Source organism: Mustela putorius, unplaced genomic scaffold, assembly GCF_011764305.1.
Source record: "Mustela putorius furo isolate JIRA1106 unplaced genomic scaffold, ASM1176430v1.1 tig00003869_pilon_pilon_pilon, whole genome shotgun sequence".
NCBI classification, from domain to species: Eukaryota; Metazoa; Chordata; class Mammalia; order Carnivora; family Mustelidae; genus Mustela; species Mustela putorius.
In genome coordinates this window covers 34925561-34950667 of record NW_025422021.1, presented here as the reverse complement: position 1 = coordinate 34950667, position 25107 = coordinate 34925561, and the positions used below count along the sequence as shown (strand labels likewise).

Here is a 25107-nt window from a genome sequence, read left to right as displayed (position 1 = left end):
TCAGTTTTGGAAAGTGTGAAGCTCACGGTGAGAGATGCAAGTTGCCAAGATTCTCATCCTCACTGGAAACTCGGGTTCTACACCAGCCACAGATACTGTCCACTCTTTTCCCTGCAGTGGTCATGCTGTTCATTTCAAGAAAATAGCTGCCAAAAGCCCAAGGTTGAATAGTCATATAACGTCTGACATATCATTCTTTCAAGTAAAAATAGGTCCCACCAAAAAAGCAGCTAGTTCAGCTCGAACCTCAGACAACTGCAGAAGTATGTTTCTGTGGGACACCCGTCCCCTTCCATGTGTGGCACCAACGCTCACACACGCTTGCCCTGTCATTACCCCCCAAAATTAAGAAGATATGTATGTACTTCAGGGTTGAAATGTTTAAGAATCAATAGTTGCCCTTTTTTTTTTTTAATTTGACACAGAGAGAGAAGCAACAGCAGTAGGGGGAGCGGCAGAGAGAGGGAGACTGATACTGGGCTTGATCCCAGGACCCCAGGATTATGACCTAAGCCAAAGGCAGATGCTTAACCCACTGAGCCACCCAGGTGCCTCAAGAACATTCTTAAGTGAAACTTTCTGTTTGTTTTTATTTAGAGAACATGGCAATGAATACTGACAAGAGGGACTAGTGCAGTTTGGTTCTGCTGCCTGGGTTTATGGTCTAGAACCAGCAATTTTAGTCACCAGAAAAACAAATTTCAGCTCTGGAAGAGGCGAACAGTGTCTTGGGATATTTTAAAGGTAGTCTGAACCTGTGAACCCCCGGATAGTGTATCAGGGACCACACTTTGAGGACTGCCAAGCTAGGTCATGCAAAGAGGAAAAATTCAATATATTGGCCACAGCAAGTATTAGTTTGTGCTAACAATTATCTCACCTAGACAAGCTGTATTACATGTTAATATATTAAATTTCTAGGCATTTATGTATAATTAGAAACCAGAACTTATTGGGAAAACATCATGGGAACAAAGTTTCTGTGATTTTTTTTCACATTTGTGAAGATGAAGGGTCTCCATACTGTATAAAAAATCTGTGTTAAAATCACAGTGGTGTTAATTGCATTATCTGTCCTTGAAGATAGTCTCAAAGCCGTGTGTTTGATTCAGATGCTCTCGTTCTGAGATGCCAGTCATACCATTTCTACATTTGGAGTTGGCTTTAAGATCTTGTTAACTGCTTTTGGTAACCCCATGAACACATCAAGCAAACCCATCTTTTAGCAGACAGCCAAAGGTAACGTCGGGATGGGAGGCAGTGAGAATCAATATAGTAAGAGTATTTTTAGGGACTATTGATGGATTGCTGTATTTTGAGCTTAAGTCCAACGCCAGATGCCCCAGAGCTGACTAAGATGAACTCACCATTTACTGAGTACCGTATAGTCCATCACGCACGGAGAGGGCTCTGAGATCGCCAGGCCAAGACCTCCACACCTTTCCCTCTGCGGTTTTGGGGAAAACGCCTGGGTTCCAGCAGCCTCATGCTGTGTTTGGGTGAGGGCTTACTCTCCCTGCCAGAGTACCGCATTAGCCAGTTGATGACCTCGAGGTCCTGGTAACGCATGACCATGAGACTGGAGGACAAGACTGTCAGCCGCAAATCAATTAATTCTCCAAGTCCGGAGAGATGCCGTTCACCACGGCACTAATGACTCCACGGCCCTCTCTGAAGGCAGCCCCCCAGAAGGCTGGAGCCGCGTTAAACCGTGCTTCTGTCAGCAAGCTGGAAGCTGTGGGTCTCTGACACGGCTCTCAATTGCTAGCAGGTTTCTCTCATTGCACCTCATTTGCATCTGGGACATCAATTAGCATGTTTGTTGAGGCTAATTGAATGAAACTCAATCATAGCTCTTAATTGCTTGACTATGTGAAAAGAAATCACATTAATGCAGCTAATTAAGTGTACGGCAATAGATGCAACATAATTAGGAGCGAGAGGTAAAAAACAAGGGATGGCAAAGGTGCAGGAGTGGGCTTGCGGGGGGCCGCAGTGCTCCGTTCCTGAGCTCACCGCACGTTCGGCAACGGGTCCCTTTGCTCCAGCGCCTGCTTGGAGAAAATAATCCGCACGATGAGCATGGACAACTTGAGAAGAAAAATGCAAATAGGTTTGCAATTACTACTTTTTCAAGCTGTTGAGGGGCAGGAGATAGCACCTCTGGGGGGCCTGGCTCTTGAGTGGGCCCTAGGGACTTGTTAAGTGCTGTTTAAAAGTACTTGGCTTTGAATTACCCTCATGCCTTGTTAAAGGGTTTTTTCCCCTTTTATCATCGATCAGCATTTTCTACAAGGAACAGGAGAAGGGTAGTATCTGTAACATTTGCATATCAAAATCAAGCTTGCTGTCTTTACTTCACCCAGTGAGGCCCCTACCTCAAACCTGTAGGGCCGCGTGTCCCACTTCTGAGGAGGCGACATTGGTTAGTGGTCCTAGCTTTAATTCCTCAAGTACCAAGCTGGGGCAAGATGAAAAGGCTGGGTTCTTTCAAAAACAGAAAACTCAGTGTCGTTTCTCTTGGGGGAAACTTGAAGCCACAGACACGTGCCTTTGCATTCCACCTGTTTCCGAAGCACCATAGTAAAGGGCTTTTGTGGATTAGGAAGTGCATTTTGTAAGGTTTGTAAAACTGTTAGTGGCTTGCACTATAAGAATTGCCAAGTTTATATCCTGGTTTGTTTTTTTTAGATCTAGCTCCTCTGAAGTTTTGGTGCCTAACTCAAGCGAGAAAACAGATTCCCTGGCCCATGCTGAGCCAAAGATAAATGTGTTCCCTTGCTGCATTGTAATCCAAAAAGCAGACACTTGGTACATTTCTATAATAATTTTAAATAAAATATCATGGTTATTGTATGTTAAAACATGCCTATTAAAAGAACCCATGCTGAGGCTTTAGTCACTATCTGATTAGCCTCATTTTAGAGCCCATAAGCAATAAATGCTCAATTACACTCCTGTTATTGTATTTTAATTTGTTAAGAATTGGCATTAAAGAAGAAAGTTATAGCAAGTTGATATTTTTGAAAGAGTAACTATGCAAGAATGAATTCATTATGTACAAGCCTTAACTTTGGTGTTGAAGCTTAGGTTGGCCTATTTTCAGTGGCTATTAATGGAAGTAAGTTAAAGATGTTTAAGAACAACGTTTTTTTTTTTTTTTTTTTTTTTTTTTGGTGGATGACCTTGACCCTCAGTCCTAGACTAACCAAGGATCACTTCCCTTCTGCTTTTTGTTCACCATCCTCAACACCCTGAGCTCATTCATGAGGTTCCATGTATTTTTTCCAGTCTGTCTTATCCTTCTATCTAATTTAATGGTAACAGCCTTCTGTCTTTGGTCCACATCCTTTCAAAACATAGCTCTTTCATGGTTAATTATATTTTGGGGAGTTTCCCAAGCATCTTGACTTTCAGGTGGAGTCTTGGGTCTGTCAAGATGGCGGAGGCGAACGCCAACCAGCCTGTCCTGCAGGGGCAGGTTGCATCAGGGCCTCTGCTCCTGGCTCCCATGGCTGACAGCAGCTCTGTGGATCCCACTATATCTCTCTGGGTGGTGACTGCTGACAGAGGCCTAGCCTCCCCACTCCCATTGAAGAGCTGGTCTGTTTCTGACCCCCTTGGTGCAGCTCCGGATCCTTTCTCTGCTGGTCTTTGCTCCCATATTCCTCCTGGTTCCAGCCTTGTGTAGCCTTTTGAACATTCTTCGCACGTGGAGGTCCAGTAATTCCTAATTCACCAGTAAGCCCCTCACTCTGGCTCTCATTTTCCTCTCCCATTCCCCCACCCAGCAACCAGTTCTTCGGTGGTACTTTACACTGAAATGTTGTCAGGTGACCTCCACAGAGACCATCACTATCCACCTAGACTTCCTCCTGGTTCTGTTAGCTCCTGGTCATTCACCTCCAGCATGGAAAGAATGGCAAGATAACTTTTTCTGGATACATTGAATCACTTGGAGAAACACAATGCTTGAGTACCAGACTTACTCAGTATTCTTTCTTTTTCAACATCCAGCTATTACACATCCATCCATAAGCTCTGTGTTTTCTCAGCACCATACCACCAACCTCTCAGACATTGTCCTGGTCCTTAGTGAAATCCTTGACCTTTTACTTAGTTTTCTCCTGAGCTCCCACCAGAGAGCTTCATTCTTGTCTAGGCGCTTAGTGGTGTTGCTATCTGAGACTGAACAGTTGTTACAAAGCAGTTTCCTACTGCATGGAATTTTACCTGAAACTTAGACAGAGTCTGGGGTCCTAGTGTGCCATGTAATAAGCAGCAATTTAAAAAACATGATTTCACATGGATACTTATTTTCTCCAGCTGGCCTGTCCTCCACCAAGTGGAAGCATTTCCTGTGTCTCCTTGTATTTCCAGGGTCTGGGTTAGTTCAGGACACAGAGGCTGTGATTTCAGTATAATGATGATGCTACCATACTAGACGGATCAAAACCTCATTATTTTTAAAGTGCCTGCCTCAGTGGAAGGGGTCATAGGATTATAACTTATGGTGTCTGATAGAACCTTGTGTCCTAGATTGTACGAGGTCTTCTTTTTAATCTCTCTTGGATGTTTAACATTTTGAACAGGATTACATGCAGAATGTTCATGGTAAAGAGATTGATCTTCTGAGAACCACTGTGAAAGTCCCAGGGAAGAGGCCACCCCGAGCCACGTCGGCCTGCGCGCCCATCTCCAGCCCTAAAACCAACGGCCTGTCCAAGGACATGAGCAGTTTACACATCTCACCAAATTCAGGTAAGCTCATGGCAGACCCACACAAGAACCCAGTGGTAGGTGCTGCTGGTCGCAGGACAGTGTGGAGCCTTGGAGATGAAGTGAGGTTAGAACCATAAACATTGTACTTTAAGGTTTAGAAACCTCTTCTCTTCTGTGGATGGTCATCTTCCCTACACCTGTGGTTCCGGGGCTGCCAGCCAGCACATGGCACCATCTTGAGTCACAGTCTCACAAACCAAACCACGAGGTTTTCCCAGAGATGTGTAGTTGGAAGTAGAGTTTTGCATATGATTGAGGATTTAAGGGTCTTCTAAAGTATGTAAATGAGCTGTGAAACTATCAAGGGCTGGTGTGTATTTGTAGTGACTAAGTGGATGAAAGTGGAAGAGCTATTTGGAACAAGATTGAAAGGAAACTATTGGACCTCAACTTTCAATTCTCTTGGCTTCATATTGTTAACTTTTATGTCATTCTTTTACACAACTTTAATTTTCTTTATTCTCTTTTGAAAGGAGATTTGGTCTTTAATTCAGGATCAGAGGAAGTGTTTCTCAAATCTAGATGTGTTTAGAAATTCCTGGCCATTGTGTGCAGTTGCAGGCCATTCAGAATGTCGTGGTTCATTTTGTGAGTCTTTGCAAATGGTTGCCTTCCGGCTTTGACCTTCCAGTGATTACTTATCAGAGAAAAGGCCTGAGTCCTCCTTCTAACACACTTTAACACACAGGTTTGTTTTCTCGAGCAAGAAGTCCCTTTTTTCTCTTTGACATACATCCAGTCTTTTAAAAACGAATTAACTGTTCTTTGGGACTTTCTGGCATAGACTCTGCTGCATTTTTCTCCTTCTGAGGTGTCAGGTGCTTTGAAAGACAGATCATGCTGACCCCACAGTTCTGTGGTATACACAGTGTTGGTTGGTGAAAGCAAGGTACTAGAAAGGGGCCAGAACTGGGGTCCATTGGGGCTCTACTGTGTGATACCAAGTGGCGTTGGACCGCTAACTCGGTAAAGTTTTACCACCATATTAGGTCCATCTCGCCTGGCCTGTGTGCACCACAGAAATGTGATTGCAGGTAAGATAATACATAGGAAAGTTTTGGGAAACTTGTAAAGTACAATTCAAACATCAGCTGCTATTAAAAATCCAAAGAAGTAGGGCTTTCTGCTAGGGAGACATCAGTTCATTCCAAAATGGTGGTAAGGTCTCTTATGACTTGCTGACCTTCCTTCTGAGACATACCTGAAATTTCCCTTTTCTGGATGGTGTGCTAACTCTGGGATAAGAAGAGAGAAAATAAGTACCCATGGTGGAAGGAGGGATTCTGTATTAAATGAAAAGCTGATATCTTCACTGCTTTGTATTTATTAGCTTTTTCAAAAAATATTTAGTGAGCGCCTGTCCTACGCCAGGAACTGTGTATGCTATGGGTGTGGAGACCCCAGTCTCCAGAACTTACACCTGAGGCCATCACCTTAAAACGAGCTCATTTTCCACTTCTTCTAACCCACCATGCCAAACCCACCCATTTTAGTCACGTGAACAAACATTTATGGCATATCTGATGGATGCCAGGCATGGTGCTGGGCTCTGGGAACACAGAAGATTAAGACTCATTTCTGCTGTTGAGAATCTTGGGCTCTGGTGGGGAAGAAAGACCAGCAGACAGGTAAAGGCAGGGCTCTGAGGCAGGCCACGGTACAAGTACACAGAGGCCTGAAGGTCTAGGGGTGATGGGTCCAGTTTACCCGAGAAGGTGGACCAAGGCTCAGGGCTTGGAGGGTGCCTGTGCAGAGTGTAAAGAAAGGATGGATGGGAATCTGCCAGGCACAAGGATGAGGGAAGAGCCTCAGTGATTTGAAGGAGTTTTAAATACATAATGTTTGGAATTTAGAGTTTTTTTAATCTTGAGACTTGTGTTCTTTGGTGCTGAACTGCCCCTTGTTTTCCTCAGAAAAATGTAATGTGGGGCGCCTGGGTGGCTCAGTGGGTTAAGCCGCTGCCTTCGGCTCAGGTCATGATCTCAGGGTCCTGGGATCGAGTCCCGCATCGGGCTCTCTGCTCAGCAGGGAGCCTGCTTCCCTCTCTCTCTCTCTCTGCCTGCCTCTCTGCCTACTTGTGATCTCTGTCAAATAAAGAAATAAAATCTTTAAAAAAAAAAAAGAAAGAAAGAAAAAAAAAGAAAAACATAATGTTTGGTAAACAAAATACAAAATGCTCTGTAACCTTATCATATGCGTGGAGTGGCTCATGTCCTGTGCCTTGGCTAAAGGAGCATTCCTTTAGCACCTCCTTTCTCTCGAATGCCCTGGCATTGTGTGGATAGGGGGGTTTGGGATTCTTTTGCACAGAATCCCTTTCCCTGCTCCCACTTTCAACTGATGACAGCACGTTCTTCCAACCCTTAGCCAAGTTAATTCCTCTTAAAGGGAACCTGGTTAATGTGTACTCTTCCTCGGATCACAAGTAAGGACATGTTAAGTGGGGCTGTGACATCATAGGAGCACAATACCACTTTGGGGAAAGACAGTGCCTCGTGGTCACAATGGTGCTCAGGGACGTAGCTTCCTTGTCTCTGCATGCAGGTGACCGCATCAGCTGGTGACCCTCTGTCCCCTTGTTCACATGTACTCTCTCACGTGAAGAACAATTTTAACTTGAAGTATGTTGATGTTATTTTAAGTGGCAGACTTTGACCTAAAAATAGGTACTATTTCAGCTATTTTAGGGCTGTTTGCCAAAGAACTTAACATGCTACTTAACTGTATTCTTCTTTCTCAACTCATTTGATTTCTGCTGTTTTGTTCTAGAGGTTCGAGTTAACATGGAGATGTTTGTTTCTTTTTATGCTTTTCCTTTTTATTTGTTTTCTTATCTCAATTACCGGAATAGAGCAATGTTTTGTGCCTTCCCTTCTTGTAACTTTATCACTTGTGTAGACGTGATAATATGCATGTACCCAAATCCTTGTGTATACCATTTGTTACTGTCTTAGGACAAATGTCCCTAAGTGAAGTGACTCAGTCAGTGGTTAGATACCAAGATAGTGGTATGCATTTCCAAAGTAATTTCTGGAAAGGTTTTGTTACACAAGTACCCTTCCATCTCTAAAGTGAGTATCCATTTCACCCACACATGCTTACTAGCATTGCTGTTATCATTTTGGAATCTATACTAAAAATATCTCATGCTTTGTTTATTTGGATTTCTTCAGTTAACACTAAAGTTGACCATTGCATGCCTGTTGATACAGATATTTCTTACGTCACAATTGTTTAGATGTATCTTTTCCCATTTTTGTATTTGGTGTTTGTCTTCTTTACATGTTAAGGATATTAATGCTGTATAATATGTTCTATAGGTATTTCTTCAGTTTATTATTTGCTTTTTAAATTTTATGGTCTAATTTACATATAGAGGTTTTCCCTTTTTTAATGTATAATCAAGAATATATACATATAATCAAATTATAAGTCTTAGTTCTGCAATTTCTGCTTTAGATATTTAGAAACCCTTTAGTAATAATCCTGAAAACAGATCACAATTCATAAATATATATTTCTGAGTTTTGCAGTTTTCTTTTTGTTTCTTTCTTAAGAATATTTAGCCCTGAATCCACCTTTAATTTGTTTGCATCAATTATACACAATAGGAAATCTAATTAAACTCCTTTTTCAAATAGATAACTAATTGTCCTTTCTCTGTCAAACTGTTTACTTATAACTGTGTGTGTCACCTTTATTATACAACTAACTCATTTAATCAAAATCACTGTGCTTCTGGGCTTGGGAATCTTTCAGTTGACCTATTGTTACCATTGTGTTACCATGTCTGGATTTACCACAGTTTCTTAGGTTTATGATTCAATTTATATCTGGCAGTAATATTACTCTGATTTTACTGGTGTTCTTGACTATTGCCACTCATTTATTTTTTCCAATAAACTTAAGAGTAACTTGAAACCTTCTCCTTTCCCCGAAAAATAATCACATTGTGACTCATTGACAGTGCTTTTAATCTATCAGTTAATTGGGGAGGAACTGATATCTTTACTCTATTGAGCTTCTTGTCATGGAACACAAGCCTTGCCCGATTTATTCAAATCTAATATATATCCCTCAGTAAAATGTTAACACTTTTCTTCATTTAGATGTATCATGTCTATCCGTTCTGTTAGTTTATAATTTTTGATGAAATGTGAAGCTAGTGTTTTGGGGGAGAGGGGTTGGAAGAGGAGGGGGCTGTCTGTTATCTCATCTACTTTGCAAGAAATAAGAAAGCTCGGGGTGCCTGGGTAGCTCAGTGGGTTAGAGCCTCCGTTTTCGGCTCAGGTTATGATCCCAGAGTTCTGGGATCAAGTCCCACATTGGGCTCTCTGCTTAAACAGGGAGCGTGCTTCTCCCCCACCTCTCTCTGCCTGCCTCTCTGCCTACTTGTGATCTCTGTCTGTCAAATAAATAAATAAAATATTTTTTTTAAAAAATAGAAATAAGAAAGCTCATAGTCTTTATGTTTTTTATATCCAGTCATTATATTGAACTCTATGTTAGTGGGAATATTTATTCAAATGTTTCTCTTGATTTTCTAGTATATGATCTTAATGCATCTCACATTTCAGATATGATAATGCCTAATTGTATGTCTATGTTGACTTTGGAATACCTTACTGCTTTTCTTCCTGTACTGCTCGTGTACCATCATTACTGGGTCGGCTGCATGTATGCCCAGCCCCGAATAGTGCTTTGGAGGTTTCATGGGCAGTATGAGATCTTCCCTTCAGAGGCCTTGCACTCTGGTGGGGGCGGAGGAATCAGAAGATAAACAGATAAGACCATTGAAGTTGGTGATCAATGCTCAAGGGATGAAGGGGGCAACTGGATAGAAAATCACTGGTTGTGGTGGTGGTCTTATGTTATTCCTAGTATTGGGAAATGCTTCATCAGTCTTGGAATGTTGATTGCATTTCAGACATCAAAATGCTGGAACTGTGATGATCTTCATATCATATTTTGACCAGGGCTTAGGGAAGGGGAGGAAAAACACATCCAAGTAGCTGCCTTGTGTACTGATAACTGAGCCTGGGTCTCCCTTTGGGGCCCACAAGTTACGCAGAGCAGAAGAACTGCAGTGAAGGTGGGGAGGCCCCACACTCTGTGGGGCAGCTGCGGAGGGCAGGCATGGCGGGTAGAGGGACACATTCCAGAGGAGCCTGCCATAGGTGTCCCCCACCTCCAATCCGATGGGGACACTGATGCTTGAAAGAGAAGGGAGTGGCTTAGGGAGCTCAGACATCCACACACAGAGACAGAAAGAAATGACAAGGAAAGGCAGTCTTGCCGTGAGGGACGTCACTGATGCACACCAGCCTGCCCACGAGCCCTGTGCAGTTGATCTAAAATGAACCTCCCAGTCAGCTTGGGCCACACACCTTCCAAAGGCTGCAGGGCCAGCCCCTGCCTCTACCTGATGGACTGGCGGGCACACGTTCACAAATACGTTGCATTTGTGGAAACCAACACATTTGTGGAAACCAACACTAAAAATGAGAGAAACCAAGATAAACTGCAACTGATCCTATAAGAGAGTGAGAGGTGGGGAAGAAGGAAGACTTAAGAGGCTAATTATTATTGTCTTCGTAAAATGAAACAAAGTTTACATGAAAAACCTGGGGATAAAGAGTCCTTGAAAATTAAAGAAAAATTGATTACAAAAAGAAAAATTTTTTTTTTAAATTTTAAATTCAGTAGATAGGTTCAGTGCTGTAAAGATCATGGCCAAGGATACTGTTGGTGATTGTACCTGTGATAGCAGAAAGCACACTAGAGGTGAAGGACATGTTAGTGTCTTCCATCTGAAGAGCTGAGTGTCAAGTTCAGGGGAGAGGAGACTCTGCAAACACAGACAGATTCCCAGAAAGCATCCCAGGCAGGAAGAGAGCATGCTTACCTATTGAGAGGGAACTATTCCGGCCTAGGGACTTCGGAGCAAACACCATATGCTAAAAGACAATGGAAGAATTCCTTTCTAAGGACAAATCATTTTGAACCTAGAAGTCTATGAAGGGCCAAACCACTATCAATCAAGTATGGAGGAAGAAAAAATTTTTTAGATATACGTGGATACAGAAACAAATTACTTTTTGAAAAATTACTTAAGCATCTACTCCAGCAAGAAAGAGGAGGAAGAAGAAGAATCCAGGAGATATTTATTCAGGCCTGGTTAAATTTCCCCTTCCTCATCACATCTCCCCCTTCTTCCAAGGTCACTCACTCAGGATGTCCATGACAGTATCTGCCTTTCCTGGTGCTTTTTGGCTTGGAACCCACGTCACCATTCTAGTCAGAAGCCACATTTTAGTGAATCCATCCAACTGTAATTTCAGGCATACTTCCAGAGAAGACAGTCAGATGTCCCACAGTATCTTCTGACAGGAGTTGTCAGCCAGGCTGGTTTTGTAGAATCGTATCCACCTACAGTGGAATACTGAGTTGTGTCAGGTCTGGATGTTATTCTGACAGTGAAGTAACAACAGGAAAACGTAATGGTCCACAAAAGGGCCTTGAGAGGCAGAAACCCTACATTGAATATCACCTTCCCCATCTTAGGACCTTATGCAGATGAACACCGGGTTTTTCATTGCTGCCGTGGGCAGTGTACCTACTTCGCTCTTGGGAGTGCACCTTTGCAAAGTCCAGCAGTCCAGGGCCAGTCTCTAGATTCCATCAGGAATCCATCATATTTGTTGTACTTGTCACTGGTGAAGAAAAGGAAGCAAGGGGACAGAAATTTTGCATGGATTTTTTCCATGCCGGGCACTATTGTTTCTGTCACCTGTGTGCAGCCCTCATGGGTCAGACACACTAAACCCATGCCCGACCCCCAACAGCATTCCCTCTGTTGTGGTGGGAGCGGAGCTCTGCGGGACCAGCCGGATCTCCGTGGGCACCGGGCTCCTAGGCCATGTCCCCCCGACTCTTTATTCCCACACTGCCCCATTTTGGTCCGAGATGCCAGATACCTCCCTGTCCCAAAAGCGTGTCTTTGTTGGGTATTTGGCATGGTGACTGTGTTTTTATCCTCAGCAGAGCAATGTGTAGGCCTTTGTCGCAGGAAACCTTGCCCCCTCCTCTTCCCTCCCTCCCTGCGCTTCAGGCCCCCAGCGGTTTCAAAATATTAAAGCCTCCGGGAGGGTTGAGGCTGATTTTTCGGGGTTGGGGGCGGGGATCTCGATGTGTTTTGAGTATTGAACTGCCGTTGACATCTAAAGTCTCAACCATGCTGTTTTCCTCCACACTTCAGTAATCAGGACATCCAGCAAACCCATAAAAAACCAAACTAATAGCATGAATATTCAGTGACCTAGAATACTAATTATTGTCATGAATATTAATGTGATCGGACTTGCTTTTTCCTCTCCTCTTTCTCTCCCGTCCTCTTTCTCCCTCTCTCCCTCTCTCTTTTTTTCCACTTAGCCGGCTCTAAAGATGGGTCATAATGAGAGCATTTAAGAGGGAGCGCGCTCTCCGCCGTGACAGGGACTGGGGTAATAAGGAGAGCTTGATTAACGCGGTGCACTTGGGGGAGAGATGAGAGGCTTCACGTGGGCCTGTTCGGGGGAGGCAATGAGACACCGGCGGCTCTGTTGCTGCTCCCGGAGATTAATGAGGCCTAAGAGTGCATTAGGAACAGTGACAAAGGTTTGATCTAATGGGCTCAGCCATTTTTCCTTTGAGTGACAGACGCACAGAAGTAATTGGCTGTGCAGAATGGCAGCTCATTGGCGGTACTTAAGGATACATTATCCCCGTTGTGTGGCCCGCAGAGGCTGTTTATCAAAACTGCTCACACTGCAGACGCTGAGCCGCTAAGCTGCTGTTACAGTCGTAATAGCTATGAAAAAATAAATAAATAAATAACGCAACATCAGAATTAGATCCGTTGTCTCCTAGAAACAAAGTTTTTCTTTGTTTAGTTTCAAATGGTCTAGAAAACATTTTAATAACTCCAGAGTCTGCTCTGGGCACAGAGGGAACCGCATGGCTCATGTGTGTCTTCTGGGTCGTGGGCCTCCCACAAGGGAGGGGACCACCCCCCTATCCCAACTGCTTTTCGCTGTGTTTCTGCCTCAGTCACCCCTGCCTGTCGCACACTTTGGACTTTGTTTGCCACGTTAGTCTGATTCATAAATCGGGTCCTTTTCCTAAACACCCATCTAGCCACTTGGTAGAACGCTTGCAAATAAAAGCCTTACTGGTTGAGAATTATTTTGCTAAAAAATAATAAATAAATTTTAGCCAAAAAATTGATTTTTTGCTAAAAAAAATAATAATGATAATCTCCTTCCACAAACCAGGGTTTACTTGGAGTAGATTTGATGGCTTTTTAATAACTCATTATTTTTAGGGAAAGGAAGAAATATTTGGGGGCATTTCTTTCAGACCCAAAACATCAGGAAGTGTGCTAACTCTGTAACTAAAAGAGACACTAAAGTTACTACTCTTCAGAAGAGTTGCACCATCTTCAGCTTTTGTGAGAAACACATTCTTATTGCTAGCTGTTTCTGTGTTTAGATGTTTCTACCACTGAGGTTTAGGCAGATTTCTGTTCTGTTGTTTCCATCCTGAAACTGTAAGCTCTTTGAGATGGAGACCATTGCATCCTTTTCTTTGTTACCCTCTCCTAGTTTCGTGACCTCACAGTTATTTTATCATTAAGCATCTCTGCCCAGGAGAACTATAAGGGATGATCATTGAGGCTAAGCACTGTTTGCTTTCTTTCGATGCAGCACTCCATGGGCAGAACCGTTGGGGAGGAATTCAGGGATAAATCAGAAGCATGCTTTCCAGTTTAAGGAAACCTCCTTCAATTATTTGAACCCTAAGTGGGGTGGTCTCTTCTGAGAAGATGACAAAAGCACCTTGATCTTGATGATTTCCATTTAAAATACTCGGGATACTGAGCTATCTTTCACTCTGGGGACAGATATTCCCGTAAGTAAATAAAAGTTGCTTTAGAAACTTTGTTCCCCCTTTCAGAAAAGTGCACGTTTGGTGAAGAATAATGTTTTGGCTGTTCCCGTGATGCTTTCAGCACCAGCAAATGGTCTGCATGGGAAGAGCTGGAGGAAAGAGGGTCCCTGAGAAGGACCTCGTCCTTCAGGAGGGTGGCTGAGTGCTGTCTGGGGCCCGGGGAAAGAGCCATTCTGTGATCGAGCCAAGCCCATGACTGGCTTCCTTGCTGCATGCCTGCTCCCACTCAGGCAGGGGTGTTTTCAGAGTAGTCATGACGTTCACCATATCCAAACCAGGTGGGCCTGGTGTTTGGTAGTTACCGCTTATTAAGAGAACATTTGTCTTTCTGGAATATTCTGGGGAGTGGTAAAAGGCCCACCTCCACACCACAGCCATGATTTCTTTATAAGAGCTGACCTCGTAGGACCGGAATAGAGGGAAAGAAGTGAGCACTTCTGAGCATAAGCCTACATGACTGCCACAGTCTCCTTCCTGAAGAGGATAATGAATGTACTGACAGCCAGAGAAACCTGTTCTCAAAATGGATTTTGGGTAAAACACCTATTGTGTATATCACAATAAAGGAGAAAGAACATTTTCAAGACAGAACTGTCATCAAGTGCAAAAGAAGAAACTCAATGTTGGATGTAGTTGTTAGGAGTATAGTACCAAATTACAAAAATAGAGGAGAAGACACAGGCATCTTGGGCTTTATGTGTTACAAAACATGACTATGTGAACATGGTAATCATATTTTGTTACTTAGATTTTATTTATTTATGTGTCAGAGAAGGAGAGAGAGGGCAAGCCTGGGGAGCTGCAGAGGGAGAGGGAGAAGCAGACTCCTTGCTGAGCAGGGAGCCCGACACAGGACTCGATCCCAACACCTTGAGATCGTGACCTGAGCCGAAGGCAGATGCTTCACCGACTGAGCCCCCTAGGCATCCCTTAAAAGAAAATCCTTAGTTTTATTTTCCTTTTGTGCAATGTTGCTTATACTTTGTTATCACTGCATTGCTATAAACTCATTCATGTAGCCCAGACAAGTAATGGGCAGTAGGCAGGCAAGCCCGATGTATGTACTATGTGAGTAAACACCTCAGAGTCTGTAGTAACAGGTGTTCCTGCCCCTGATAAAAGTGGGCAAGAAAGCGCGGGCATTGTTTTCACAGTGATGAGTGTGGCGCCGGAGAACTGGGAAGACATAGACTTTGTCTTTGGAGTAAATATATTTGGACTGATTTCTGGATATAATCCCTTAAAGTGAGCGCCTCCCTTCTCATGTGCTTAATATTTTCATCTTGAATTGTCCCGAACACCAGATTTATATCCATCTCCAGGATGCAGTGGTGGCCCGGCTGTGGCACGTGAGCAGGCCCAGGGCTTTTCCAGCTCCTCTTTCTTTCTGCACATCTGGTTGTACTATTCATCCACTGTTAGCACCATGTCCCAGGCCCATGGTTTCATTTCTTCTTTCCCTTTATAAATTGTGCCTCTGATGGCTTGGATGGACCTGGTTGCAATCCTTTGGAAATTCTGGAAGACCTGGAGTGGTAGGAGTGTTGTCACGCTGTCCCAGCACTAAGCACTGCCCAGGTCCATACAGCAGATGCTCAGGATGCCTTTGAGAGCATGCATGTTGGCTCATGCATTGTGAGGACGACTGTAATAGCCGAAGCAGGTGTGAGCAAGGGACACATGAGGAGACCCCAGCACAAGAAAGATGTAAGGATGACATTCATACCTTTTAGATTTTAAAGGCAAACAAAATTAGCATTATTGGCATTTTAAGCTTTTAGTAAAAAATAAACTAGAGAGAAAAGGAAAACTCACCATTGGTGAAATTAATAACAGCTTATATCCACAGAGGCTTTGTGGTTTACAAAGTGCTTTATACAATTTGATGTTTATATAAATCAGCCACATGGGGCATATTATTGTCATCATCATTAATGTTATATCCATTTTACAAATCATGAACTGAATTGTTTTCAAGATGTCCAGGTTCCATCATCTTTTGGCCAGTGGCCTCAGAAAATCAGCAATATATGCCACAAGTCAAAAAGACATTAATGCTATTGGACTGAGTAATGATTCTTCCAAGATTTTATCCTAAGGAAGAGTCTTAATAGAAGATGTCCTTTGCAGTTTTGTTTACTCCAATGAGAAATTGGAAATGAAGCTATCCAGAAGTAAGAAAATAGCAGTATGAATTGTCTGCCTTAAATCAGCAAGATGTCATATATCTAAAATTATGATGAAAATAATGGAACACATGAAAAGGATTAGAAGCCATAAGAAAGAAGTGTGATATAAAATTACATCATTCCTATGGCCATTACAAAGAAGAATCGATGCTCATGTTCAATAATGAGTTGATCTGTTACATGAGATTCTGGAAGTCTTCTAATTGACAGCATTCGTGCAAGGTAAGTTTTAAAGACATTGATACAACAAGAATGATTCGGTGTTTTTTTTCCTTGGACATCATAATCAGAACAAGGAGAAATCCAAGCAAAATGAACTATTTCTGCTTTTTAGGAAATAGGTGGGAACTGGTCCCAGGACTGTAGTCCTGAGTGTGGCCACACTGTTGTAGGTAGTAGCAAATACATCCACTGTGACCACCGGGTCTGGGCTCCATACATTCTCTCCTCTCTGGTCAGCACATATGGGCTTATATCCCAGTGAAGAGGTGCACCGCGATTCCCATCTCAGTAGTGGACGTGTTGAACGCACTCTAACAAAACAAGTGTCAGTTTATAACAATGCAGAATCCCGGACGCCTATGTCTTTAAGATACTGAATGTGTCCTTGGAAAAAATCCTCTTAGCCTCAAGTCCTGGATGCCAAAAAGGAGGGCAGATTTCCAATGCAAATAGTGCAGCGAACGGCCCTGCTCATAGGCACTTAAATCATCCGTATCTCACTTTTTATGGTAGTGTTGTGAATTATATTTCTTTTTGGGTTTATAATTGGAGGACGAACAGATGGCAAAGGCCTATTTTGAAGTGGTGTGGCCATTATAGTAGCCTCAGTCGCCCTGCTCCAATTCCAGCAAACTGGCCGTCTTGCTCGTGCTCAGTGGGGGCTATGCTTCGGAGGTTTGCAAGGCGGCCTCATACCCCAGACTCCTCTCACATTGGAGGCCAGGTAGGAATGAGAATCCACCCCCAAAACCAATCTGTTTCTCAGTGTGAGGCCTCCGAGGATCAGGGAAAGCTCCTATCAATACTATGCTGTAATTACGATTTGTTTTTAAAAAGGTATAAAATCCCACAGTAGATACCAATGTCTGCATTGTACTGGGGCCTTTGTAGACCCCTCTCTGCGTCGTGCTCCCCTCATGCAAGGCACAGGTCTCTAACCTACTGGCAAGCACTGCTGCTCTTCTACAAGCTACTTTACCAGTAATTCAAATGCCAAATATTCCTTTTCCACTTTAAGCCTTTGAGAAGGCCAAGCTGTGTTTGTGAAGATGAACTAAAACGGAAAGTGCAGTGAGCAAAATTTTGTATTTTACAAGACATAATTGTTGATGAACCTTTATTTGAATGCTATGAAAAGCCTTATTTCAGAGTATATTTTTAAAAATCAGAGCAAGCTATTTTTTATGTAATAAGCCTATAGCTTAAAAGAGGCATTCTGTCTTTGATGGCATTTGGTGGATGAAAACAGTCGTGTTCAATAGAAAACCAGCATCTTTTTCATGCTCGTTTGAGATCAGTTCAGGCAACATACTGATATTCATTCAGATATAAATGCCATAGTCACTTTGAAATGCAAATTGTTTTAAGAAAAATAGCATATGGTGGAGGTAAGTACCTTTTCAAATCAACTCTTACACTTTAGGGATAGAAGTAAAGCTAAAATTATTCTTTGGGAAGAATCTGGCGCTTTTGACACATGGAAGCTGGGCTAATCAGGGCGGCCCATAAGCACACACATATCCATATCAAGGAGATGGCGCTGAGACTCCATGGATTAGCATGGTAATGTAGCTGCCCCCTGCTAATCAAGGCCAGCAGCCAGCTGATCCGGAGATGGGGTGTTGGAGGAAGCACTCTGTCTGAGTTCAGAATGAGCCAGGTAGTCGACTGTGTATATCCCGATATTTGGGGAAAAGATACTGAGACAAACAACAAATAGGTCTTTTCATGACTCCCTTGCTGTGGAAGCAGTAGCTCCTACTGTGAAGGGCTGGGCTCCTCTTTGAGACTTCATATTGGTGCCCCTGTCTCCTCTCCCCCACCCCAACTCTGTCTCTCACACTTGCTGACCTGACCTCTGTATCCACAAACTCTTCAGATGACCCATTTTTAGCTTTTTTGGGAGGGTGAGATATATTATATCAATAGAACACACACAGAGAAAGTGCAAAATCCTGGTAGCTAAGTGTGTAGGTGGCCCGTCCTCAGGTTGGGAAGCAGCAGGTGGCCGCCAGCCCGTGCCTATACACACGCGTCTGAGGGTGGTTGCTATCCCATTGCTCTCTCCTAGGACTGGTTGCTTGTGGATGGTGAACTGTTGGGTGGGGTCACAGCCATTGGTGCTCGAGTTGGTCTTCTCCACACATCCTGTCTGTGAAGTTCGTCCTGTCGTGGCCATGTCAGCATCCGTCCTTCCTGCTTGTGGTGTTCCACCATATGGGCATACCACAGGGTGCCTGTGGTGGGGAGATGTCCTCCTTTGCTGGTTCGGGGCTGTTCCGAGGAACACCACTGCGAATATTCTTGTACAGGATTTCTGGCACAAGTGTTAGGCACTTGTGGGACTAACATTGGACTGAGTGTGTGACTTCCATCAGACTGAGGTGAAAAGGGAAACAGGAATCTGGGGAGAGAGGCTCTTATTGGACATCAGGTGAGTCAGAAGAGCATTTGGGTAGTCCCAGGATTGCGTGAGATCCCTCTTTCCACACTTTTCTGGAGGGGGGTGGTCTCCATTTCCAAAATCTAAAATAAATCTGCAACGTTTCATAAAGTCTCTCCCACACCCTTCCAGGGGCTGTTCTTCCTGCCCCTCAGACCTTCCTATGGCTCCTATATTCCTCGGCCTTGTGTTTTGGGCACACACGGGCTTGTCCAGTCAGATAGACTTGAGTGTCATATCTTGGTTCTCAGCCACACGAGTGAAATTCTGTAGCAAGATGGATGTGTGTTCGGATGAGGACCTGCTGGAGCCATTCAGTCTGACGGCCCAGAGAGGCCCCTCGGCCTAGACACAGCCGCTCAGAGCTGCTCCACATTTGAGGCTAACCCCGACTACGTTGAGAATAGTGTCCAGGTCCTCCCGTGTATCTCTATGGTCTTGGTCTTCCATGCTTGACTGCCAGGAATAGATCAGCTGTGGGCTTCTTTCACAGATGAGAACCCCAGATCCTCAGCCTTAATTAATAATATGTTAATGTGAAATGAATTACCATTCACTTGAAGATGTAGGCCTAGAGAACTTAGGAAATAAAGTGAGTTTAAGCTTAGCACCTCTCTTACTTGCTTTAGAAGCATTTTCAGAAGTGGTGAGAAGATCGCAGTGTGGTCACACGTAGGGCAGACTCTGCTGGGTGTGCATGTGTACAGTCTAGAAGCAGAGGCTGGTGTTGCTTGACTGGTGCCAATTCGTGACATTTTTTCAGAAATACAAATGAAATTATTCATTAGCCTTTTTTGGATGAGGGGTGTATATGTGTGTGTGTGTGTGTGTGTGTGTGTAAAAATAAGCATCAGAAATTGACATAAAATACCATAATTAGATCTGTAGAGTTATTTAAGATAATTCATGAAACATTTGGGGGTAGCTGGTTTCTTTGACTTATGGTTTCACTCAGAGCAAGTCGAAATGCCTCAGAGGGTAACCACTGGCCCAGGACTGCTCCCGCGGGGAGTGAGATGCTCCACAGGCCACAGTGAGCCACTGAGACTACTTCCATGGGGCCATGGAGCACTGGTTTGCGTCAAAGTTAAAACCTGTGTCTTCATGTGTTTACCTTTAAAGGCGAGGGCATGTCTGTGTTGATCCCCAAGCTATATATTTATGGCAAAAACGGGATTTTTAGCCCTTCATAATTTTTTTCTTACATACTAGTTAGTTGATCTTTTATTGTTTGGTGTTTAGAAAAATTTTAACTGACATTTAAAATTGAGTATATACGAGAGATTCGCTTTCTTGGGAGAAAATCAGAAACGTTTTACTTCTGAAACAAGATTGTTCTTCAGCCAATTTTTGAAAGATTTTGTGACTCGCGGTTAGCAAAGATGAGGACTGGGCAGGCAGGTGTGTTCTCTGGCTGCTGCACTGGCCATTTGGAGAGCACAGGCACAAGCCCGCTGCTGCCAGATGCTCTTCATTTTTTCAAATAATGCCAGAAACCACAGATTTTTAAAAGATATCTCCCAGATTCTGCCTTTAAAAAGAAATCATTATGTACTCAGGAAAAATCATCTATGAGCTCAACCCAGACTCTAGGCCACAAGTCTTACCCATATTCATGTGGCCAGAACTCGGTCATGTAGTGTATCTTGAGTCCACAGTGGGGGGTTTGGTGTGATTGCAAGAAGGAGAGCCTCACGCACTGCAGGGCCCTGAGGTTGGGCTTCCTGAAGAGCTCTGCCCACCTGCTTTGGGTCTTGCGCTGAGTCGGCAGTCACACACCAGGAGCACACAGTCTTGCCAGAAGTTTCTTCACAGGCCCCAGTGGGGTTCCTTGAGGATCCCCTCAGGAGCCAAACCCCAGAGATGCTCCCCAGCAGCTTTATACATTGAACGTGCTATGCTTGAAAGTTCACTTGACAAACACCTGGAAGCTTGAGGACTAGGGGACCCGCTGCAGACACATGGCCAACTCTGTCACATAGGTTTCCTACAGTGTGTTCATTTCAAGAAACCTACTCCTCTCCTTCCACAGTGGCTATTTGGCCTGGACATGAAGAGTTTGTTGACCTAAGACGAGCTCTTTGTCGGATACCCCCATTAGGACACTGCACGTGTTCCTGTCCCAAGTTCAGACTGAGCAGGCTGCACTGTGTGCAAGTGGATATCCTAGGGCTTCTGCTATGTGTAGTCAGGGACAGGTACACTTGGGAAACTCTGCCTTTCAAGGGAAGTGTGTCAGGAGGTTTTTAGGCTGGTTGTCGTCTGGGAGCCACTCCCCGGAAGGGAAGCCACACTGTGGGCTTAAGTGTCGTCCTGGCATCATTGGCTCGAAGACAGACAGTGAAGGTGTTTGGGTACTTGTGAGCCTTGCCCTTGTGTGCCTCAGGCTGGTGTAAGAAGAGGTTTTGTGGACAGAGTGCACGCTTGATCATGACTCGTCACCGGTGTGATTGGCCCTCACAGAGAGGAAAGAATCATCTCCTCACCCTTTTTGCCAAACGGCAGGTGTGCCCACAGGCAGTTAGGCTTTGGGGCTGGGGGTTGCTGGTTCAGCGGTGAGGTCACAGCTTGTGTGGATCTTCTCGTGGTCCTCTCTGTCCTCTTTCCAGCTTTTTTCTTTGCCCTACCATAAAAGTATTAGCAGTGTCCTTGGGCCCCTATCTGCCGAGAATTCATGTGATAAAAGTAGAAATGGTTTTGAGGTCTTAGGGTAAGTGGGGTTTGTCTTGAATGTGGCTCTGAGTGTAGGTGTGTGAGATGAGGATCCTCCCAGGGAAGAGCAGGCCCAGGGTCTGAAGGTGTGGGCACCGGGGCTGGTGGAAGTGCCACAGACATCACTGGGGCAAGGGGAGGGGTGCCCCAGAAAGTCTCAGGGACAGCCAGCCCCAGGTGACCGCCCATCTCATCCCTCTCCCCACTGGTTGAGCCTAACAGGAAGCCAGTGGTTGTAGCCTAAATGGGTGCCCTCCTAGGAGAGCAGGGCAGGGGAAAGGGATGGTGGGAAGGTGGCCAGCAGACACCTATATGGACATAGGCTGCAGGGGGAGAACCACACTGCACTGCCCACTGGGAGTACCTCGTCCGCACCCCCAGATGGTGCCCTGCTGTGGGTCTGAGCCCCGAAGGAGCATGTGGTCTGTCCCTGATTGCCACCCCCAATGAGCATGAGCTGCTCCTCTGTGTCTGAGCTGCCAGATGCCCGGCCTTTCTCCCCAGTCTGCCATGGGGATCAGCCCCCGAGTGGGTGCAGGAATCCTAGCCAGCAGCATCAGTCACAATGTGTGCTTACAGGATTGGAGGGCCTGAGTGGGCCCAAAAATCAGCACCTCCATGGTAGGAGGGAAATAGCTAAACTGGCTCAGACCCTGCAGCCAGACGGAACCAGGAGCGGGCTCCTGACCTGCAGTCCTGCATGCTGTCTGAGGACACCTTTGACAGCAGGCGTCTGAGGTGGCAAAGAGCTCCAGTTGTCGGTATCGTGTTCGTAGTGATTTCTGGGTATCCGAGCTTCAGCAGGTGCCCCCAGGATGTCGTGTGTGCCCACGTTTCCGAAGGAGGGTCTGAAACAGCAGGAGCTAGGGCAGGGCCTGCGGGTCTGCGTTCCTAACGAGCTCCTGGCCGAGCACTGGTCTGAGAACCGCACTCAGGAGGGTCTGGGTCCGCCCATGCTCCAGGTCCTGAAGTGTTGCTTTCAGCTTTTTTCTGGAAGTGGGTAGAGCTGCCTGGGAATAGTTTTCCTCTGTGACATTCAAAGTATTCCCGGTTCAGATAACAGCATAAAATCGGTATCCCCTTTTAAAGTAGAAATATATTTTTTGAAGCATCTCATCTCTGTGGACCACTTGTTTGTTGCATGGCTCACGTAGGCGTTTCAGTAGATGATCTTGGGATCGCAGTCCAGTTGGTTGTTGGTAGCAGAGCCCCAGTTCCCACATCTTGATGGCTCACCGGGACCACCAGAGTTCTGTGGGAAATGTGCATTCTCTCCAGCCCCAGCCCCAGCCCCAGGCCTTCGGAATCAAAATACAAATATTCTGAAGCCTTTGTTTTTTAAAAGTTCCATGGGCAGTTCTGGTAATTGGCCATATTTGGGAACTACGAACCCAATCTATGCACTTAAAATCTTGTGCTATGAGAGCCTTCTATTAAAACAATTTGAACTTGATTGGATCTAAACTAACATAAGCAGGAAAGTCTAAAACAAAACAAACCTGATCTCTCTGAAGATCTGCATCGAATACATGAATTTACTCACAGACGGTAGGATGGCCGCACTTTAGAGAAAGGCTCTGAGTCATGATTTTGAGTTTATAGTTGATATGACCAGGAGATCACTCGTTCTGATGTTGGGCTCCTGATCGCTGTCATTCCACACACATTGGGACTGTTCCATAACCGCCCCATGTGCTGAGCAGTGGCGAAGGCTGTCTTTCCTCTACTGGGCCTCTTCGGGGTAAGAGTGAGCTAACCTGGGTTAAGAGTGCATGTCCTCCAGTGTCTTGTCTAGGAGCTTCAATTCGTGTTGACCATAAAGTAGAGCTTCACTGTAAAAGTTGGCTGCCATTTGTGATCATTTTCCCTTCCATCAATACGTGGACACAGTGGGGGCTCCTGTAGGGTTCGTCTTGCTGGGACTGAGGCTTTGCCCAAAAGTGGGTTTTCCATCTTCACCTCTGCCCCCACCTAGAGATGGTGTCGCGTCGGCGTCTTTTTGTTTAGGATTGTGTTGCGTGGTTAGGTTCCTTGGCAGTGTGCCAGCAGGCTCCCTAGGATCTGTTCCACCCTTGTTTTCCTCTTGAATATTGTTCTGTAGGATGCATCCATCTTTCACGTAGGCAGGATGCCAGCTGCTCTCGGTACCGAGGTCCACCATGCGCAACCACGTGGGCGTCTCTACTGACTCGTGCTGGCTTCTGGGGTCTGCAGTCCGAGGTGGTGTTCACCTGACTTGTTTATTCCTAGGGAATGTCACTAGTGCATCTGGGTCTCAGATGGCCAGCGGCATCAGCCTGGGCTCCTTCGGCAGCCGGCCGGACGGTATGCAGCAGCGCTCCTACTCTGTCTCCAGTGCCGACCAGTGGAGTGAGGCTACGGTCATTGCAAACTCAGCCATCAGCAGTGGTAAGAGAGGGCGCAGGCCCCCGGACCCGCGCCCCCCTCACGGTCCTCGGTGTGAGCCAGGGGCCGGATGTGGCTCCCTGGTCATCCGTGCTCACTCTGTGTGCAGGCCCTATGGGGCAGCTTCATGAGCTGGGTGTGTGTCACCTTTCATCTGCAGAGCATTTGGTCCTTGACAAAGGTTTCACTCACATCCTCCCATGTGGTCCTATCAGGGAGGAGCAGATTGCCTGCCAGGTTTGGAAAGCAAGGCTGCACACACACGGTCCCATGACAAGGAGGCGAGAAATAATTATAGCCAGTATCCCAGTCACACTTTCCCTGAGACCCCACACCCATACTTCGAGTAGCACTGCTGATGTTCCATTGTCGGATGTGGGGTGTGTTTGCTTTTTTCATCAAAGGAAAACACAGAATTCGTTCTCCCTATTAGTTTTCCAAAATTCCTGATGCACCTTCTAAATTTGGAGAGTTCCCTGTCACCTTTTTTTTTGATGAGTGTGGGCAGCCTTTTGGGAGACGGGTGTGGACGTCAGAAGCCGCCCTGATGTCTGGGCGGAATCGTAACTGATGTGCTATCGAGGCCGCCTGGCTTTGCAGCAGCGCACTTTGCCTGTGGCGTTCTATCTACGGCCCGCTCACCGGTATTTAACGGGATTCCCACTGTTGTATGTCGTCTATCAGACAGGGGTGTAAAGCAATTTTATCATAATTTGTTCTAATTAAAAGATTCAGCATCAGGTCTTCCCTGTAGACCCACCAGCTGCTGTAGCAGGACGTTTGCTGTGGGTAAACATCGTCCTTACTTCTAGTTGCTTCCATCTCTGTGGCCCGCCCTGCCGAGTGAGGGCTTGCGGTAAGGACAGCTCCAGACTGGTTGCTGAGGAGAAGTGGAGTCCATCAAGGCCACACCCAGGGGTGCCATGACAGTGTGGGTCTGGAAGGGCGGGTGGCATGGCATGTGTGAACAGAGCATGGCCCCTGTGCCCGGCACGCACCTGCCTCTGGGCCCCCTTCCCCACCCAGAGGAGGATGCTTTGGCAATCGGTGTCCCCTTCTGCCTCTTTAGGGCTTTACGCCCATTGTCTCAGGTCCTGCGATGCCCAAGGACCCCAGGAAAGCGGGTTCTGACTCACTGAGACAAAGCACCTGGAGTTTGGTCCCTTGGAAAGTGACATTTGAGTGTTCACCTCTGTTGCCTGCCCTTGGAAGGGCCTGTGCTGGGTCAGCACCTGAACCGCCCACATGGTGGCCACAAGCCTGTCTGGTCCGAAGCATGGGTGTGCTTCCCTCCTTGTGTGGTTTGGGTGTGAACACAGCACCTGGTCCGGGGTGGCTTCTGTCGCCGAGTGTCTGCTGCTGTCA

At 45.4% G+C, this 25107-nt stretch overlaps 1 protein-coding gene across 9 annotated transcripts in view; it reads left to right on the top strand.

Moving 5' to 3' along the window:
• AGAP1 (ArfGAP with GTPase domain, ankyrin repeat and PH domain 1) overlaps positions 1–25107 on the top strand; it is a 507095-nt gene that overhangs the window by 331740 nt on the left and 150248 nt on the right. For 7 of the 9 annotated variants that reach the window (XM_013048468.2, XM_045066852.1, XM_013048469.2 and 4 more), the window contains 2 exons: positions 4593–4761; positions 23587–23745. In XM_013048468.2, the coding sequence (XP_012903922.2) occupies positions 4593–4761; positions 23587–23745 (328 nt within the window). The remainder of the gene's footprint in view (positions 1–4592; positions 4762–23586; positions 23746–25107) is intronic. The other 2 variants (XM_045066853.1, XM_004777555.3) reach the window with 1 other exon arrangement.